General features: G+C 47.1%; 1 protein-coding gene across 1 annotated transcript in view; it reads right to left on the reverse strand.

Moving 5' to 3' along the window:
• KIF5C (kinesin family member 5C) overlaps positions 1 to 9,951 on the reverse strand; it is a 183,463-nt gene extending 173,512 nt beyond the window's left edge. The window contains exon 1 of the mRNA XM_017342839.3: positions 9,612 to 9,951. Coding sequence (XP_017198328.1) covers positions 9,612 to 9,737 — 126 coding nt within the window. The 5' untranslated portion in view covers positions 9,738 to 9,951. The remainder of the gene's footprint in view (positions 1 to 9,611) is intronic.
• Positions 9,952 to 21,615: the final 11,664 nt, after the last annotated feature.

Below are 21,615 nucleotides of genomic sequence, written 5' to 3' on the forward strand. Positions count from 1 at the left end.
GGGGGGTGAACCAACAGAAAAGGAAGACCTTTCTCTCTGTCTCTCTCTCTCACTGTCCACTCTGCCTGTCAAAAAAAAAAAAAAACCTATATTTTTGTTTTAAAATGAAGGATGTGTTTAATAATAGAAAAGAGCTAGAATACATATTAAAATGTTAACTGTGGTGCTTTCTGCTTAGTAAAATTAAAAGTGGTTTTGACCTTCTTTTGCATGATTTTTCTGCACGGCTGAAATCACTTTCAATGAGCAAGCAGTATACTGCAACTCTCCCCAGTGGGCGGGGAGGGGGAGGCTATTTCTTTTAAGAGGATAACAACAAAACCATCAATATGCCCACAGTAAGCAAGACAAGTTGCCAGAGCCAGGCGGAGGTCAAGGTGAAACTCAAATAACCTCGGCTCTTACAGCCAAGGAGGTCAGTTCTTTCAAAGGACATCTTGCACTGAGTAGCTACTCTATTCCCTGCACCGTTCCAGGCCTTCCAGAGGAAATGAACGGGGCACAATTTGCTACCCTCACAGGGTGTTCCGCCTAATTGGAGGGCAGGGCATTGATCCAAATAAGCGGAAAGCGCTTCAAGGGGGGTGCAGAGCACGGAGGGTGCACAGGGGAAGGGCTGATTCTACCCTGGCAGGAGCGGGAGAGAAAGGCTGGTCAGAATAATCCCAGAGGCTCTCCGAAAAGCGTGAGGTGCACGCATGCGCGTCATGCAGGAGCGCTTGGAGGGCGGTCACCCCAGCCCTGGCAGGTGTGAGCAGTGTTAGGGAAGACAAGGCAGGGAACTGAGCAGCCTAATGTTTTGGGGAAAGAAAGCACATTTGAGGGCCGGAGCCGTGGCTCACATGGTTAATCCTCCGCCTGTGGCACCGGCATCCCACATGGGCGCCGGGTTCTAGTCCTGGTTGCTCCTCTTGCAGGCCAGCTCTCTGCTGTGGCCCACGAGGGCAGTGGAGGATGGCCCAAGTGCTTAGGCCCCTGCACCAGCATGGGAGACCAGGAAGAAGCAACCGGCTCCTGGCTTCGGATCGGCACAGCGCCAGCCATTAGGGGAGTGAACCAACGGAAGGAAGACCTTTCTCTCTGTCTATATCTCTGTCAGATGATACACGGAGTAAAGGGTGTGGCAAGGGAGGTGGTACAGAGTATGGGCCGCCTTAAGTGCCCCATTGAAGCACCTGGGGTCCTCCCTGGGGGCACAGTGTAGCAAAACCCCCGGGCTATGGGCCTTAGGGTAATGTGTGTTTTCTGAAAGCCAGCTGGGGACCAGCCCCTGTGCTCAGCACGTAAGGGCATTTGCCGGTAAACACCACAGCAGTGCTAGCAGGTGGAGAGTGTTGCTAGCCCCATTTCACAGGTGAGGAAATTGGAACTGAGCCTGGTGCAGCAATCTACACTGAGTTCACACAGCTAAGAGGTGGCAGAGCTGTGAGCGCACTGGGCTGTGTGTCACTCCCGCCCAGGTCTGGTGCTGGGGATGTGCCACGATGGATCTAAGACATCCTTAGACAAACCATCACAAAATCAATGCGAATCCTATTACAAGGAGCTTGGCTGATATGCAACTTTTGGGGGAAAGCCCTCTCAGCCACAAAAACATGATTTCATGAAAAAAAATCCAGGAGAAATAGGATGGAATTGGATCTATCAAGGTGCTTTTTTTTTTTTTTAACTAAAGAGAAACCATTAGGGAGCAGGTAATTTTGTTTTTGCTTTCTTAATAAGTAGACACGGGTGAAAAATCTAAAGGGACTAAAGGCCCCCAAAGGTGGGGGCCGGTCTCCAACTCTGAGTACAGAAGAGCTGAGAATGGAAAACACCATCCTTAAATTGGGGAGCTGGACCAGGCAAGCACAGGTGGAAGCAGAGCGAAATCTACAGAGATACTCACGTTATTTAGGGAAATGCAGAAACTGGCACTGGATGCCAAGCAGGGAAAACAGGGGCCCTCAACCACCCCCATTTACTAAGCATCTGTACAACCAGAGCAAAGGAGACGAACAGAAAAGGCCCCTGCCCAAGAAGCTCACAGTTTGTATGGGGAGCACACACACGCACGCACACACACACACACAATCTTACACATAGAAGAGACAGCTAAAATAGTCTACAACTCAATGTGAGCTCTGCCTTCAGTGCCACAAATCAGATGAAAAGAGTAGCTTCTCCAAGCAGGAGAATGGGGTAAACAAATGCCTAAGAAATGAAAAGGGTTTCCATGGGATAGCAAGGAAAAGGCAGCAATCCAGGGAGGCAGAGCTAATTCTGAAAATGAGGGAAATTATACGGGGATTAGGAAACATGGGAGATAATAACTAGCATTTATTGAGCATTTTCTCGATGCCAGACATTATCCAACCACTTCATTTCACTTCATCCTAATGACCCTGTGAGACAAGCAATTACTACCTCCACTTTAAATATGAGAAAACTGAAGCCCAGAAACTCCAAAAAGCTCACTGCTGGCTGGTGAACTGCACTCAGTTTTGTCTGACTCTTCAGCTGCATCCACCTACCCAGTTCATTTAAGGAGCACCCACTGTGTATTCGCTGTGAATAGTGAGTGGTCTTCACTACCACGTGCCAGATATGGCTACTCTGCTGCTTTGACTCACTCCAGGGTTTCAAAAGGTATCCGTATGGGGCCAGCAATGTGGTGAAGCAGGCTAGGCCACCACTTATGATGCCAGCACTCCATATCAGAGCGCAGGTCCAAGTCCCAGCTGCTCTGCTTCCTATCAAACTTCCTACTATTACTACTGGGAAGGCAGAAGAGGACCCACTACTTGGGCCCCTGCCAATAATGTAGGAGACCTGGATGGAGTTCCTGGCTCCTGGCTTTGACCTGGCCTAGCCCTGGCTGTTGCGGACATTTGGGGAGTAAACCAGCAGACAGAAGATCCATCTCCTCTCTCCCCCGCCCCCTCCTGTTTTTCTCCCTCTCTCTATCGATCTGCCTTTCAAACAAATACATAAACCTTTTTTAAAAGAAGAGAAAAGGCATACTTAGAGGAAACCACTAATCCATTTTCAGTGATAAACATCTCTCAATTTAGAGCGCACAGGAGTGAAACATTGCTGCATCGCAGCACATCTGGATTAGAATGCACTCAAAGTCACTGACAACTATTTAAAACTTTGGTTTAAAATGTTATTACCTTTATGTAGGAATAGAACAAACGCTTTGGAAAACAGTTTGGCAGTTTCTTACAGAACTAAACCTACAGTTATTATACGACCCAGCCATCCTATGCCTGGGGGTTTTGCAAGAGAAATAAAAACTTATACTAACAAAAAATCCTATAAGCAAGAGTTTATTCAGCCTTATGCATAATCGCCTTAAACTGGAAACAACCCAAATGTCTTCCAACAGGGGAACAGATAAATAAATTCTGAGGCATCCAGACAACAGAATACTATTAAGCAAACAATAAATAAAAATAAAAAATGCATTATGGAATATATATGCATGAATAAATCCAAAAGAATCATTAAGTGAAAGAACCCAGACTCAAAAAAATACTTAATATATGATTTCATTTTATGACAATCTGAAAAAGCAAAATAATAGAAAGAACAGAAAAGTGGTTTCCAGAGCGGTGACAAGAAGGATTTTCGTTTTTTGAATGATGAAACTGTTTTTAGCTTGATTAGGGAATTGTGTGGTGGGCAGAGTAATGGCCCCAAAAGATGTCCACCTCCTAATCCCCAGGATCTGTGAATATATTAGAGTGACTTGGAATTAAGGTTGCTAATCAACTGACCTTAAAATAGGGAGACTACTTCAGATTATGCAGGAGGGCTCCATGGAATCACATGGACCCTTAAAAGAAGAGGTAGGCAGAGGAGTCAGGGAGAGTGACATGCCACCGAAAAGGCAGGAAAGGTTTGAAGCACAAAAGGGTCTTGACCCACCCTTGCTGGCTTTGCAGATGGAGAAAGAGGACCAGCGGTCTGGGACCTGAGTGTGGCCTCTAACAGAGAACAGCCTCCGAAGGTCAGCAAGGCAGCAGGGACCTCAGTCCTGAACCACAAGAAACTGATTCCTCCCTCCAACCTGAATGAGCAGAGAAATGGATTCTCCCCAGAATGACTGCTCTCCAGAAAAGAACACAGTCCTGCCAACACCTTCATTTTTGGCCTTATGACCCTCCACCCAGAGAGCCAGCCAGCCCACGGGGCTTCTAACCGATGGAATCTGTGAGATAATAAATCGGGTTGTTTTAAGCCTTGGAGTTCATGGACATTTGTCATAACAGCAAGAGAAAACTAATATAGGACAATTACAAAACTCACGTGTTTGCCAAAACCATGCCCTACACACCAACAATGTGGTATTAATATGTATGAATTTTAAACGACAAAAGTTTAAATGTTCTTCCTTTGAAAGGCTGTGATTACTGGGGACAAAAGGGAAGTTCCAGGGTATGGCTCCATACCTTCACTTCTTCAGACCCTGGTCCGGAACAGTAAAGCAAGCTCCGATTGGAGCCCTGTCCTAGTCCCTGCCTTCCCTGCCATCTGCAGAGACCTGATACGAGCCTCTATAGGCTGAGGCCGCTGTCCTGCCCCTGACAGCCACAGCGGCTGTGGCTGATGTTTAGCTTTTGGCCCTCAAGTCAGAACCATCACAGCCTCGTCAGGAAATGCCCATCTTTAAACGATCAGCTTTCTTGGCGCTGAGAACAAGAGAAAACTCCACAAGGGGAAACTCAAGTGTGAAAGTCTCTCTCAAAGAACTTTCCTGGGAACTGGCCAAGTCAGACAGTTTCCATCAATATAGTTGCTTCAAAACCAACAGGCAGAGCCCACAGTAGTGGATGACTCACCAGGATTTTAGCAGCTAATGGAAGAGTACTCCGAGAAATGTGTTGTAAATCCAATTGTTTTCTCTGAAGAACTAATATGCTGCGGGAAGGAGCCCCTTCTAGACTCACTAGCTCACCCCACCCTCTACTTCAAGCTCCTCATCAGTGCCATTAGCTCCTGATTTTCAACAAAGCTGAAGGCAGCTCTTTCCCGACTCTCCTATAGCATGCTAAACATAATACTCGCCATCTTGCCAGGCCTGCTCAAAGGAATGGTGCTTCTCCTTAAAAAATGTTTTTCACGGGGCTGGCGCTGTGGCACAGTGGGTTAATGCCCTGGCCTGAAGCGCCAGCATCCCACATGGGTGCCGGTTCAAGACCCGCCTGCTCCACTTCCAATCCAGCTCTCTGCTGTGGCCTGGGAAAGCAGTAGACAATGGCCCAAATCCTTGGGTCCCTGCACCCGCGTGGGAGGCCCGGAAGAAGCTTCTGGCTCCTGGCTTCAGATCAGCGCAGCCCTGGCCATTGTAGCCAATTGGGGAGTGAACCAACGGATGGAAGACCTCCCTCTCTGTCTCTCTCTCTCTCTGTCTCTCTCTGCCTCTCCTCTCTCTGTGTAACTCTGACTTTCAAATAAATAAATAAAATCTTTTAAAAAAAGATGTTTTTCACTACTCCCCACCACATAACCCAATTAAAAGTCCATAAATAAGTTAAATATGCCAAGTAAAGATTTCAAGAATCAACAAAGAAATCAATAAATATCTATAAAGCACCTTCCACAGACAAGGTTCTGGAACATACAAGGGAGCAAAACATGGGTGGTTCTGGGCTCTACACATGGCTTGCAATGTCTTTAAACACACAACCAAAAATAATAATAATGTAAGGCCAAAAAATTACAAGATCATATACAAAACAAATACTAAGTAGAGAGACTGTGACTAGGGCATTCAGGGAAAAAAATCTTTGCATCGGAGCTGAAAAAAAAATGCAGAATGGATCTTTGGTACAGCAGGTTAATCTGCCACTTGTGACACTGACATCCCATATAGAAGCATTGTTCAAGTCCCAGCTACTCTACTTCAGATCGAGATCCTGCTAAGGCAGCAGAATATGGCCCAAGTTCTTGGGCCCTTGCCACCCATGTGGGAGACTGCATGGAATTCCTGGCTGCTGGCTTTGGCCTGGCTCAGAGCTGGCTGTTGAGGTTATTCAGGGAATGAACCAGTGGATGGAAAATCTCTTTCTCTCTGTCCCTCCCTCTCTCTCTCTTTCTGTTGTTCTGCCTTTCAAATAAATAAATCTTTGTCAAAAGTGCAGGAATGGTGAAAATGATTCCTTACAGACATCTTCTTAAAAGAGAAACTTCACCTACAAAATCTCTCTCGGCATACACTTTCATAAGAATTAAACTGTACTTTAAAGAAAATATAAAGAAAAGGAGACCGTCATTTCAAACACACAAAGAATTTCTCAGATTCTGAATTTTGACTAACAACTCCACTGAAATTCACTTTTTTTTTCAAGATTTATTATTTATGTATTTAAAAGGCAGAGTGATCTTCCATCTGCTGGTTTACTCCCTAAATGGCCAAAACAGGCAGGTCTGGGCTAGGTGAAAGCCAGGAGCCAGGAACTCCATCCAGGTTTCCCACACAGGTGCAGGGAGTCAAATACTTGGGCCATCATCTGCTGCTTTCCCAGGTGCATTAGCAGGGAGCTGGATCAGAAGCAGAGCAGCAAGACTCAAACCAGCACTCTGTTATGGGATGCCATCACTGCAAGTGGTGCTTAATTAACCCTTATGCCACAAGACTAGCCCGGGGAAATTCATTCTTTACTGGTCTCTGCTGAGAGGGAAGGTGACTGACATTTCTGGATAGTTCTGAGCTTTCCCAGTCTGTGACCCTAGAAGCAAAGATGTCTGTACCTACCTAGCCCATCCCCACTGCAGCTAAGCCACGTGGGCTGGTTCTGAATGAACTGACCCGTGGCCAATCTACTCCGTGTATAAAGCCTGACCCAGGCTACCAGGACAGTTACCTCCAAGAGTTCCACATTATTAGTTAAGATCAAGAAGGGCCCTACCATGTGCCAGCCCAAGTCCCAACACCCTTCTGCATCTCACATTCCTCTGCTCTGCACACACACTCACGCAAAGATGTGTAAAAGCATGTTCACATCAGTAGCATTCCTATCAGTCCCAAGCCAGAAACTCTACAAATATCCATCAACAGCTCACTGAGGCACAAACTGCAGTACTTTCAAATCATGGGATACGGCACAATGGGGCTGGATTTGACAAGCATCATGTGCATCACAAGAAACACACCATACTGTATGTGAGAGACCATACTGCATAGTTTTACACGTAGAAAGTAAAACAAAGAAAAATGAGCCAAGTCAAAACAATGGCTACCCTTGGTTGGGGGGGAGGAGATAGTTAGGGACCAGAAGGAGTACTATGGGGACTTCTGAAGTTTCTTAGTCTGTGAGGTAGTTATAGGGAGCATCTACGTTGTGAACGCCTAAAACCAGACACTTATGATATAATGCTCTTCCATAGGAATATTTTATTTCAATAAAAATTTACCTTAACAATGAAAACTGCCTGTTATATTCAAAGATTACAGTAGGATGAGAAAGACCACTTTACAGCTGAAGAGTATTGCATATATTCACATTCTTATTTTATACGGTGGCTTAGTTTTAATTTTCTTAGTCAACAATATATATACTTAGATGGGGATTACATCTTATAGTATTATAATACTCAAGAAAGTTACTTGGAAATTAGGATCTCTGCTTTGCACACATATAAAAGAAGATGATTTATTAACCCGCTCCATTGGTCCTGGTGATGGGGGCGGAGGTTAAAGGGGGAAGTGAGAGAAGAGAAAGATGGGAAGAAGAAAGGGGGTTCAGAGAGGAAGTGGCAAAAGAACTTCTTCAAGTTCTTCTTTGAAACCTCTGGGAAAAAAACAGGGTCACCAGAACATGTCCTAATTCTGCAGTTACTTGTTTTAAAAAATTGTTACAAGCCAAGGGGCAGGGACTCGATGTCCCCAGGAACTCCCATAGCCTGGCTCAAGAAATCCCAGATAAGGCTGCAGGAAGAGCCTGGCAGAGAGCTGTAACCCAAACAAGCCACATGGGCACTAGTAAGTAGCACACAGAAATGTCACTAGCCCACAGCTGCCATTTACTGTAGAATTTCCCTTCCCATCAATAATTGTACCATACATCTCCCCTGCAAGTTAACACCAAGCAGAGAGAAAACACTCTTTCCTCCCTCATAGGTCAGCAGTCAGAATGAACGCCTATCCACACAGCATTTGGAGGTCATGGTTTCCTGACTGTGAAAATGGGGAGAAGAGAAGGCGTCGTCAAGGGAGCTGCCTTGGCAAAGGAGGTACAGGATGAAGCCCCGAGGCCAGAGCTTCACCTCTGTTCCTCTGGCTTGCACAGCAGCTTCCTACCCCTTGCACCTGCTGTCCCCCGGGCCCTTCACAGGGACTGCGGCAGACACCCTCGGCATAGATGCTGGTGTGTCGGCTTCTGTAGCTGGATGCAGGCCGGGAGGACTCCGGAGATACCCTCGGAAAACTGTCACCTGTCAATCACTTGACCTAAATACACCAGCCACTGGGAGAATGGGAGGGGGGGAAGGGGGCTGGTTGGAGCATGCTCAGTGATCGGGATGACATCACTTAATCAATGCTGAGGACGGGAAGGCTGCATGAGCAGCCTGGAGCGGGCTGCCAAGAACGTGTCAGCGGGGACCGGGAGGCTCCCATTAACGGGTCCCTCCCCACGCGGTTTGCATACAAAGGGCACCGTCAGCCACACACGCTAGGGACAGCGGACTGGAGGCAGGGCTGGCGGACTTCATCGGACATAGCCCTTTAAGAACTGAAACCCACTGGTGCTCCCTCCCCCACCGGCAGCCCAGGCTGCGGAGAGGGAGCTGAGTCGGGGAGGGGGAGGGGGGAAAGTGGGGACTGGAGACCCAGAGGGAGGGGGCCCTAGCCACACAAAGTAACTTCTGCTCTTGGCACAGAGGGGCTGCAGGGCTGCGATCTGTGCCCCCTTGCCGTACAGATGCAAAAGCAGCCTCCTCTCCACGCCCCGCGAAGCATACCGCAGGGTCTGCGGACATCAGGTGGGGGGCTCGATCAAGCGGCAGAAAGCCAGCCCCGGCTCACATTCAGGGCAGCCTGGGTGACAGCAAGCAGGAGATACACAGGCCTCCTGGGGACTAGGGAGCCACCAGTGCCCTTCCCCCCGCCCCCGCCCAAGCACTCCACCGGACCAGCGCGGAGCAAGGTGAAACCCACGGCAGGGAGCCCGGGGCCTAGCCATGGATTCTTCCTAAGCCTTTTCTTCTTCCCTGTTTGCTAAGGGCGTGAGAAGAGAGGCAAAGTGCTTGATAAATCGAACTGAAGCCTGGAAGCATCCATGGAGCTCATAGCTCATGGGGGGCCAGGCACTCCTGCTAGGGGGTGACCTGAACACACTATCCACGCAGCGTGGAGAGTGTGGGGAACAATGGGCCCACCTGGGCCCCCACCTCGCGAACAATGGCGGCGCCGGGCTCTGCCTCGCCCCCTGCCCCCACCCCCGGGGCCCGCCCCGCCACCCAGGGGGTAACCACGGAGCGCGAGGTGAGGGGTCTCCGTCCTGCCCCGGGAGGGCGGCCAGCGGGGACGTCCGAAGGGGCGGCGGAACATCTCCGCCCCGTCCAGGGCGTCGGGGCGCCAGCGGCGCGAAGCAGGAGGGGCGGCCGGACGTTCGGCCACTTACCCCGATCACCACGGTCTCGTCGCCTTTGAATTTGGGGATGAATTTGTCCCCGCGGAGGATCTCCGCCTCGTTGAGGGGCCGGAACCGGCACATCACTTTGATGCTGCATTCGGCTGGATCCGCCATCGCGGCCGGCTGCAGGGAGGGGGCGCGGGGATGGTGGGGGTGGGGGGCGGCTGGGCGCTCTGAGGGACGAGGCCGCTACCGTACCGCCCGCAGCAGGGCCGCCTCCTGCAGCCTCCCGCGGCGCTTCTCAGCAGGTCATCGCGAACTCGGCCGGCCGGGCAGCTCCAGCCGCTCCGAGCCCGGGACGGTGGACAGCCCCCCGGGCTCCGGCCCCGCCGGCTGCAGACCCGCCTGACCTGGCTCTGCCCTGCCCGGCACCCCCGGCCCACCTGCCTGCGACCCCGCGGCGGGTCGCCCAGGCGATGCGCAAGGAGCGAGCCTCGCCCGGCTCAGACCTCCCGGGCTCCAGAGCGCCCAGCCATCCTGCATCAGCACCAGCGCGCTCCGCCGCTTGCCCGGCCCGCCCCTCCGCCCCGCCCTCCCGCTGCCAGCCCGGGGGCGGTGACGTCACCGCGGCGGTCCGCCCCGCCTCCGCCGGCCCGGAGCGCGGCGCATGCCGGGACACGTAGTCACTTTATTTGCAGGTGAAAGGGCCAAGATGCTAGGAATTGGCTTTGGGTAGGACATGGACAGTGCCCCGGAGTGATCTCCGACGGCCTACAAGCCTGATAGGGCTGCCCAAGCCAAAAACAGGATGGAGAGCTCATCCAATATTCTAGCTCAAAATCTCTAGAAATAACCAGGTCTGGACCATCTCTTTACATCTTTTCCTGATTCCAAAGGAGAATCACATCCTATGACACATTTGAGGGGTTTTCTCTGTGCTTAAGAGTATTGAGGAGGAGCCGGCACTGTGGCGAAGCCGGTAAAGCTGCCGCCTGCAGTGCCGGGGTCCCATATGGGCATCGGTTCTAGTCCCAGTTGCTCTACTTCTGATCCAGCTCTCTGCTATAGCCTGGGAAAGCAGTGAAAGATGGCCCAAGTTCTTGGGCCCCTGCACCCACGTGGGAGACTCAGAAGAAGCTCCTGGCTCCTGGCTTCGGATCGGTGCAGCTCTAGCGGTTTGGGCCATCTGGGGAGTGTACCAGTGGGTGGAAAACCTCTCTCTCTCTCTCTCTCTCTCCTCTGCCTCTCTGTAACTCTGCTTTCAAATAAATAAATCTCTTTTTTTTAAGTTTTGAGGAAAGTTAGGGGTGGAGTGGATAAACCTGCATGGATATTTGGAAGCCAGTTACACCTGAAAATGCCTGTACACAGGTAGCACAGTTCATGACTTGCTACCTATTTGGGGTCAGGGACTCTTTTAACATCTGATGAAAGTTGGGTACTTTGGCCATATCAATAACAAAAAACAAAACACAAATACACCAGTTCCCACCCACAGCCTTAGCGAGCTATTTCAGTAATTTCGCAGCAACTGAAGACTGCCTGTCACTCCCAGGTTTAGGACATTTCAGTTACAGCACCTTTACGTAATGCCTCTTTGGAGCACTGCAGAAGGAACAGAGCATACATTGGACCAAGTCCAAAGTTCTTTACTGGATACACCCTGGCTCTCGTGGTCAGATTTCTGCCAACTTATTTGGCCCCATCTCCTGCCCCTTCTAGTGTTGATATTTGTACCCTGACAAATACCAAGCTGCCGGGGCTTGTAGCTTCCTATTTACCTTTTGGCCCACCTTTGATTAGCCTATTTATTCTACTAGAGTCACCCACCCATGCCCACTTCTAGATAAATATATTAGGGCTCTTAGGGTGAAAAGTAATCGAAACCCAACTGGAGCCACTGAAGTAAAAAGAGAATTTACCCAAAATGGATGCAACTAGAAACCATTTTACTTAGTGAAGTAAGCAGTCCCAAAAAGACAGATACCTTATGTTCTCTCTGATCTCTGGTAACTATGGGGCTGGTGCTATGGCTTAGCAGGTAAAGCTGCCACCTGCAGTGTCAGCAGCCATATGGGCTCCGGTTCAAGCCCTGGCTGCTCCACTTCCTATCCAGCTCTCTGCTATGGCCTGGGAAGGCAGTAGAATATGGCCCCAGTCCTTGGGTCGCTGCACCCACATGGGGGGAACTGGAGGAAGCTCCTGGCTCCTGGCTCCTGGCTCCTTGCTTAGGATTGGCTAAGCTCCAGCTGTTGTGGCCATCTGGGAAGTGAACCAGCAGATGGAAGACTCTCTCTCTCTCTCTTTCTCTCTCTCTCTTTGCCTCTCCTTCTCTCTGTGTGTATCTCTGCCTTTCAAATAAATAAATAAATCTTTAAAAAAGAAAGGTAATCTATAGTAGTGAAATTGACACTTTGAAATGTTTTGATTTTGAACAGCCCTTGTCTCAACTGTTGAGAAACAAGTTTGTTTTTTTTTTTTCATACTATTTGTTGAACTCTTTATTTAGTGTGGGGATAATCTTATGAGTATAAAGTAAATTGAAAACAGATCTTTGTAAAAAAAAAAATAAGATCGAAAATAAGAGAGGGTGTAGGAAGAAGGCAGTGCAGGCAGGAGGGAGAGTAGGGTGGGAATAATCACTGTGTTCCTAATTTGTATATATTAAATGCATGAAGTTTGTATTTTTTAAATAAAAGGTTTCTAGGTTTAAAAAAAGTGTTTACTCTTCCATGCACAGAAATTAAATAGGACATATATATCCTAGGTTTGCTATTCCAGTATGTTTTAATATTTGTGTACATTTACTTATCACTGTTATATAAATTATCAAATATTAATATTAAAGTTATTCTGGGGGGCCGCGCTGTGGGATAGCGGGTAAAGCTGCTGCGTACAGTGCCAGCATCCCATATGGGCACGAGTTTGAGTCCTGGCTGCTCCACTTCCAATCCAACTCTCTGCTATGGCCTGGGAAACCAGTGGAAGATGGCCCAAGTGCTTGGGCCCCTGAATCCATGTGGGAGACCTGGAAGAAGCTCCTGGCTCCTGGCTTTGGATTGGCCCAGCTCTGGCTGTTGCAGCCATTTGGGTAGTGAACCAGTGGATGGTTCACTCTCTTTCTCTCTCTGCTTCTGCCTCTCTGTCACTCTGCCTTTCAAATAAACAAATCTTTTAAAAACTTAAAAAATAAAAGAGAAATAAAGTTATTCTGACTAAAATTTTAACAAAGAGAATCTACCAGGAGAATTCAGACCGACCGTGCTTGTTCAAGAAGTGAAGGAACAGCTGAGTCGGGGAAAGGACTGGCCACCAAGACTCTCCTGGCAACCAGTTCTCTCTGTGTCCTGGCCTCACTCTCCCGGCAGCCAGTTCTCTCTGTGTCCTGGCCTCACTCTCCCAGCAGCCAGTTCTCTCTGTGTTCTGGCCTCACTCTCCCTGATAGCCAGTTCTCTGTATTCTGGGCTCGCTCTTTTTTGCTCTAGACCATTCTTCTACCCATCCAGACACCCAGCTGCCAAAACCCTTGGGTATCATTCTCCAATGTCTAGCACAAGATAAGGATAAACACTCAGAGTTTTTGGGTGGAGAAATCTCAGGAAAAGTCTATGATTGGCCTGCTGTTATGTTGGTGTCTGCTCCTAGACCGATCAAGTAGAACCAAAGGATTCGTAAGACCATGGAGGAATTCCATGCTGGGAAGCTTCCCAAAAGAAGAGGAATACTATTTCCAGAAGCAGGGCACCATGCTGCTCTGTTGGCAGAATAATTGGGGGTCCCCTTTCCTCTAAGGCTCAGTTCAACCCTTGTTCCTTAGGAAGACTTCCTTGACTCATTAAACAGTCACCCAAGGCCAGCAGCACTCCTTGATGTACCTGGAATCTCCTGTGCTGTCTCTACCACTATTTTCAGCAGAGATATCTGCCTCACCTTTGTGTTGTTGGCATCTAGCACATAGTAGGTAGCATACTGCATAAGGATTCCATCCCAAGCAGAAACTATACTTCTGTGTGAATCCAGGTCCCACCATTTATTAGATACATGACTTGTGGCAAGGTATACAATTTCCTTAAGATTCATGTCCACAGGGCCGGCACTGTGGGATAGCAGGTTATAGCCCTGGCCTGAGGCACCAGCATCCCATGCGGGCGCCTGTTCAAGTCCCAGCTGCTCCTCTTCTGATCCAGCTTTCTGCTATGGCCTGTGAAAGCAGTGGAAGACAGCCCAAGTCCTTGGGCCCCTGAACCCAGGAGGGAGACCCGGAAGAAGCTCCTGGTTCCTGTCTTCAGATTGGCACAGCTCTGGCTGTTGTGGCCATCTGGGGAGTGAACCACAGATAGAAGACCTCTCTCTCTGTGTCTCTACCTGTCTCTGTAACTCTGTCTTTCAAATTAAAAAAAAAAAAAAAGACTCATGTCCTCATGACTACCATTGGAATAACAATTTCATCTCAGATGTTTTGAGGAAATTGAAAGAAATAATGCTTCTAAAGCACCACACATGGTCCCTTCATGTACATGGCATAAGTTCTTGAGTGTTAGATAGTATTATTCTTAAGTGCTAAACAAATTATCATAAAACAACTGAGTTATTTAGTTAATTTTAGGAACACATATGTTGCCTAAATCTAGGCACACGTGGAAATACAAGTGCCCTGCCCAGCCTAGAATATAGACCTTCCAAACTTCACTTTTATGAACCACTGTTGGCAGTACCAATTTGATGTCCTCTCCTGAGATACAGGGAAAGCAGATGAAGAAAGGCCCAGGTGCCGTTTTCTCATCTGTTTTCCCGTTAAGTGCACACAGCTCTTGAGCTGGAACTCACAGACCTTCTGTCTCCATGGTCAATTTCATAATATCCTGAACAGGACAGCCATAGCCTCAGTTCCCCTGGCCTTGGAGTGGCTGCTATGGAAAAAAGTCCAGAAGCTCACACACACTAGATCTGTCTGAGGAGTTCAGAGCCATGGGTAACCCGGATGAACAGAGAGGTCCTGTAGGTCACAGATCTTCTTTATTCCATCCGTCCATCAACTGTGTGTGTGTGTGTGTGTGTGTGTGTTTGACAGGCAGAGTGGACAGTGAGAGAGAGAGAGACAGAGAGAAAGGTCTTCCTTTGCCATTGGTTCACCCTCCAATGGCCACCGCGGCCGGCGCACCGCGCTGATCCGATGGCAGGAGCCAGGTACTTATCCTGGTCTCCCATGGGGTGCAGGGCCCAAGCACTTGGGCCATCCTCCACTGCACTACCTGGCCACAGAAGAGAGCTGGCCTGGAAGAGGGGCAACCGGGACAGAATCTGGCGCCCCGACCGGGACTAGAACCCCGTGTGCTGGCGCCGCAAGGTGGAGGATTAGACTAGTGAGCCGCGGCACCAGCCCGTCCATCAACTGTTAACTAAACAGATGACATTTGCTCTCACTCTACACACTTAGATTAAGTGCACTTTCCTCCAGAGGCTGACCATACCCTCCCCACTACCTTGAGGGGAAGTTGCAAAATAAGTTGCTGCCCACAGACAACTTAGAAATAAGTCAAAGTACAGAGGAAGAAGTGATCAGAAGTGTTTAAGAAGGCTTAATAGAGGAAATGAACTAAGCAGGATTCCAAACAATTTAAAAAGCGCACCAAAGACAGGCAACAAAATAAAAAGCAGATCAACTTAACTACATCAAAATGTACAACTTTTCTTCATTAAATGGTGCTGTCAAGAGAGTGAAAAGGCAACCCACAGAATAGGAGAAGATATTTGCAAATTGTATGTCTTGTAAGGGGTTGGTATACAGACTATATAAAGAAAACTCCTATAATTCACAGAAACCATATATATATATATATATATTTCTGACTGACAGGCAGAGTTAGACAGTGAGAGAAAGAGAGAAAAGTCTTCCTTCCATTGGTTCACCCCCCAGATGGCTGTTACAGCTGGCACACTGCGCCGCTCTAAAGCCAGGAACCAGGTGTTTCCTCCATGTCTCCCATGCGGGTGCAGGGCCCAAGCACTTGGGCCATCCTCCACTGCACTCTCGGGCCACAGCAGAGAGCTGGACCGGAAGAGGAGCAACCAGAACAGAACCGGCACCCAATTGGGACTAGAACCCAGGGTACTGGCACCGCAGGCAGAGGATTAGCCAAGTGAGCCGCAGCGCCAGCCACAGCAACCATATTTTTAAAAGAGGCAAAAGACTTGAATGATGCTTCTCCAAAGAAGATATACCAATGGCCAATAAGCACATGAAAATATAGTCAAAAGCCCTACTCTTTAGGGAAATGTGTAGTAAAACCACAGTGAAATACCACTTCACACTCATTAGGATGGCCATGTAAAGAGAAAAAAAAAAAGGGAAAAACAACAGCATAAATAAAATAATAAGTGAGGGTAGGGATGTGAAGAACTGAAACTCTTGTGAACTGTTCATGGGAACATAAAAATGATGTAGCTACCATGGAAAAAAGTGTGATAGTTCTTCAAAACCTTAAAAATAGGATTATCATACAACCTAGCAATTCCACATCATTATATACTCCCAAGAACTGAAGTCAGGTATGCGAACATATTTGTACGCCCATGTTCACAGCAGCAATTCAAATGCCCATCAACTGATGAATGTACAGACAATGAAATATTCTTCAGCTTTACGAAGGAAAGAAATTCTGGGGGCTGGCACTGTGTAGTAGTGGGTAAAGCCAGCGCCTGCAGTGCTGGCATCCCATGTGAGTGCTGGTTAGAGACCTGGCTGCTCCACTTCCAATCCAGTGCTCTGCTATGGCCTGGGAAAACAGTAGAAGATGGCCCAAGTCCTTGGGTCCCTGTCCCTGCATGGGAGACCCAGAAGAAAATCCTGGTTCCTGGCTTAAGATCAGCCCAACTCTAGCCGTTGCAGCCATTTGGGAAGTGAACCAGCCGATGGAATACTCTCTCTCTCTCTCTCTCTTTCTGCCTCTGCCTCTCTGTAACTCTGCCTTTCAAATAAATAAATCTTTTTTTTTAATTTCCACACATGTTAAAACATGGATCATCTTTTAGGACATTATACTCAGTGAAATAAGTCAACAAAGGACAAATACTGTACAGTCCCACTGATATGAGTGTTTAGATATGGATTAAGTATTCACTGGTTGGAAACTTGGTCCTCAGTGTGATGATGTTAAGAGATGATGTGACCTTTAAGCAGTAGAGCCTGGTTGGAAGCCACTGGGATGTTTGCCATCAGGAGGAATTAAGGTAGATTTTATAGGACCTTGAGTTAGTTCCAGTGAGAGGGTTGTTATAAAAAGAGCAAGACTAATCGGAGAACTCAGAGGGCTTCCATAGCCTTGGAAACTCATGACTGGAGCATAGGGAGATTACTGATGCCATAGACAGGAGTGTCAATTGGTAAAGTCAACAACAGGAGTCACTGTGCACTTACTCCTCATGTAGGATCTCTATCCTTAATGTGCTGTACATTGAGATTTAATGCTATAACGAGTACTCAAACAATATATTTCACTTTGTGTTTCTATGGGGGTGCAAACTGTTGAAATCCTTACTTAATGCATACTAAACTGATCCTCTGTAAAAAAAAAAAAAAAAAAAAGAAAAAAGAAAAAAAAAGAAATTATCAATTCCCAACTTGACTCTCACTGGGATTAAACATGACAATAGGTCTGCTCTGATTTCATCATCATTTTAAAAAATCATCTATTATTTTTCACTTTATGTTTCTGTGTGGGAGCAAACTGTTGAAATCCATACTTAATGTATACTAAGCTAATCTTCTGTATATTAAGATAATCGAAAATGAATCTTGATGTGAATGGAAGGGGAGAGGGAGTGGGAAAGGGGAGGGTTGTGGGTGGGAGGGACGGTATGGGGGGAAAGCCATTGTAATCCATAAGTCGTACTTTGGAAATTTATATGCATTAAATAAAAGTTTAAAAAAAAAAAAAAGAGCAAGACTGACTCCTATGCCCTCTCTGGCTTCCTGTCTTCCATATGATTTCTCCCTCTCACACCCACTCCTTCTGGGATGCATCCACCATGATGTGGTTTAGCCAAAGGGCCCTCACCAGAGCTGGCGATATGCTACTTGGCCTTCCACTCTCCAAAACTGTGAGCTAAGTGAACTTCTTTCCTATATGAAGAATCCAGCCTTGATTATTTCACTGTAATAATGGAAAATAGACTAATACAGTGGGGTACCTAGAGAGTCAAGTTCACAGACATGGGAAGTAGAATGGTGGTTGCCAGGGGCTAGGAGGCAGGGGTGAATGGACAGTTATTATTTAATAGGTCTTGAATTTCAATACAGGAAATGAAGAAAGTATTAGATATGGATGGCTATTGGGGATGGTTGCAAAACAATGTGAATGTATTTAATGCCACTGAACTATACACTTACAAATGGTTAAGATGGTAAATTTTATGTTGTACCTATTTTATAACAACAACAACAAAAAGATAAAAAAAAAAAAAGAAAGAAGGAAGTGTTTTGTCATTAGGGTTGATCCCCTGACATTTGTTCCCCCCCTTCCTATTGTGTAGCAATGAGCCTCCGGTGGATCTCAGTCAAATGGGACCATGCATCCTCTCTGCCAGTGATTGATTCAGAAATGAGCAGGAGGAAGTCAAGGAAATAAAGGCAAAGTTTGTCATATTTGAAATTCTATTACCCATCCTTTCCCTCCCTAACTAGAGGATGGCATTCAACCTCTGGTGGAGAACCAGACTTGGAATGAAACCAAAGTTGTGGGCAACAAAGCCCAGAGACTGGAAGCCCGGGTTCTGGATTACGCGATAGAGCCAATCCCAAAGCCCACCTTACTGCAGGCTTCTTGTTCATGAGCCCACAACTGCCTACCCTTTGACTCTGTGACTTGCACCTGGAGGGGTCCTAACTGATGCTTGAGGTTATGAGGACAGTAAGAGTCACAGGATGGAGGTCAGCTGAACTTCACATGTCCAAGAACAGTGAGGAACCTAAGTGACCAGAGTGGAATTGATGAGAGATTACATCAAAGGGTAATTTGGTGGGGGACAGGTGTTTGGAATAATGATGAAGACACTATGTGGGATGCTCATATCATCTAATGAAGCACCTGGGTTCAAACATGAGTTTCACTTCCAATCCAACTCTGCTAATGTGCACTCTGAGAGACAGCAAGGAATGGTTCAAGTATTTGAGTCCTTGCCACCCATATGGGAGTCCCAGATGGAGTTCCAAGCTTCTAGCTTTGACATAGCCCTGTCCTAGTCATTGCAGGCATTTGAGGAATTAACCAGTGAATGGTACATATACATATGCATATACATATTTGTCCTTACCATTATCATGATAGTGATGGGTATGGATTGATATATCAGAAAATATTTATAAGATATATATATATGTGTGTGTGTGTGTGTGTGTATCCCTGCATTTCAAATAAAATAAAATAAATCAATAGAAATGGTGGGAATGGAAAATTTTATGTTATGTGTATTTACTACAGTCAAAGTAGTAGAGGGGCGGGCATTTGGCTTAGTGGTTAATCAACTGATTAGGATGCCCATGTCCCATATCAGACTGCCTAGGTTCAAGTTCTGGCTCCAGCTCCCAATTCTGCTTCCTGCTAATGCAGAACCCAGGTCCCAGCTTCAGCCTGGCCGAGTCCTGGCCATTGTAGACATTTGAGGAGTGAACCAGTGAGTGGGAGTCCTCTGTCTCTGTATTTGTCTCCCGGACTTTCAAACTAAAAACAGAGAAAGAGAAAAAAAAGAGAGAGAGAAAGAAAAGGTTTTTAAAAACCTTCCTAAGGGCTGGCTCTGTGGCGCAGCATGTAAAGCCTCCGCCTGAGTGCTGGAATCCCATATGGGCCAGTTTGTGTCCCAGCTACTCCGCTTTTGATCCAGCTCTCTGCTATGGCCTGGGAAGCTGTAGAAGATGGTCCAAGTCCTTGGGCCCCTGCACCCATGTGGGAGACCTGGGGAAAGCTTTTGGCTCCTGGCTTATGGGTAAGCACAGCTCCAGCCATTGTGGCCAACTGGGAGGTGAACCAGCAGATGGAAGACCTCTCCTCTCTGTCTCTCTCTGCCACTCCTTCTTTCTCTGTGTAACTCTGACTTCCAAATAAATAAATAAATAAACCTTAAAAAAAAAAAACTTTCTAAATAACCTTAGCCCATAGAGCTCTTTCCCTTCTCAAGTTGTAGATCTCTCCAATTTGGCACCAAATCCTACACTGATTCCAAGAACTTTCATCTTGTTGTCTATACTACTCTCTAGCTCTTTTCACTTCACAGTATATTTCTTTATGATAACTGTTTTCTGAGGATGCCTTGCTCCTTTGCTTATGTTGTGAAGATCCTGTATTACTTATGTGCCATAAATATTTTCTGATCTATCAATCCATGCCCATCACTAGCATGACAATGGCCAGGACAAATGAATGAATATGTGAACCTGAAAGGAATGAGGCTGTATTGTAGGAGAACCTTGAGTGCAGGATAGTTCATTTTCCATTCCAGAGTGCTGCTAACGAACTCTGTGACTTTGGGAAATGTATTCAACTCTGAATATTTTTTGTACCCCATCTGTTGAAATAGTTCTAAAAGTAGTATCTATTCTGAGTATGTGAGAATTGCAAGAGAAATATTTGAGAAAAATTCTTTGGAAATAAAGTCTGGAAGAGGCAGTGAAGACCTTAGGGGATTCACTCTTCCCCCACCCCCCAAAATAATGCAAAAATAAAATAAAAATAAAAATAAAAGACCTGTGTTCATATAAAGTTACATTATTATTTCTTTTTTTTTATTTGACAGGTAGAGTTACAGATAGTAAGAGACAGAGAGAAAGGTCCTCCTTCTGTTGGTTCACCCCCTAAATGGCCGCTATGGCCGGCGCACTGTGCCGATCCGAAGCCAGGAGCCAGGTGCTTCCTCCTGGTCTCCCATGCGGGTGCAGGGCCCAAGCACTTGGGCCATCCTCCACTGCCCTCCCGGGCCACAGCAGAGAGCTGGCCTGGAAAAGGAGCAACCGGGACTAGAACCGGGCACCCATATGGAATGCGATTAACCAAGTGAGCCATGGTGCCGGCCCCATTACATTATTATTTCAAAGTTGGTATAATGCCAGGCACAAAGTAGTACCTCAATAAATGTCTTTCATATATCCATTCTCCATCCCATTCTTTCAACAAACATGGATTTTCAGTTGCAGAAATGAATCTGCAGGGGTCCTAGTAAATGAACCATTTACTGCAGAGAGTGCAAAGTCCTGCTGCCTTGATGTTTGCTCCTGGCTCAATTAGCAGGTACAGTTTGCTCTACCCAGAGGGTGTCTGCCCAATCTTCTCCTTGACCCAACAAAGCCTCCTCCAGGCAAGGGTGTGCAGGTCCTTTGAGAGTGGTTACTCACTGACCCTGGAGAAGATTTAAAAAACCCAAGGACCTCACCAGCTGGCACCGGGTTGGGGGTTGGTGGGTTGGGGGGGGGGGCAGCTCTAACAGACTGGAGTCCCCAGTCACACTTTCTTCCAACCAGCAACACCTGCATGGCTCTGAACCTCACTGTGGATGTGAAACTAAAAAAGGAAAGTGAGGATCAGTCAAGGGACAATCAACTCTCCTTTGGACCTACTTGAGCCTGGTAGAAATTCAAGACCAAAGCCCATGAATTTTTCCATCCTTTTCTCCCCTGAGCTCCCAGAATCCTTTTCTGAGCACTTCATCCTTATTCATCCCACTCCTAGAGAGCAGTCTCTACTGTCAGTAAGAAGTGTAAATTGAAGCAATTATCTGGATTGTTCAAGGAAAAAGGCTCAGAAATTCTCCTGCCTGAGTGATCTAGGTAATTGCTTCAATTTTCACATCAGCTCCCTGTCTCTTGGGCAGTCGCTGGGGTAGCCATTTAACTCGAACCCTGGGGTCTGCAGGTTACCGTGCCGGTCTAATCATTTCTGATTACCCAGGCTCAGCTCCATCCGTATAAGCACAAAAAATAGCTGACCCCAGCGAAGATTAAAAACCAAATAAGCAGATGAAATGATTTTAAGGATTTTGAAAAATCCCTTTAAAACTTGCAAAA

Source organism: Oryctolagus cuniculus, chromosome 3, assembly GCF_964237555.1.
Source record: "Oryctolagus cuniculus chromosome 3, mOryCun1.1, whole genome shotgun sequence".
In the NCBI taxonomy this organism is placed as follows: Eukaryota; Metazoa; Chordata; class Mammalia; order Lagomorpha; family Leporidae; genus Oryctolagus; species Oryctolagus cuniculus.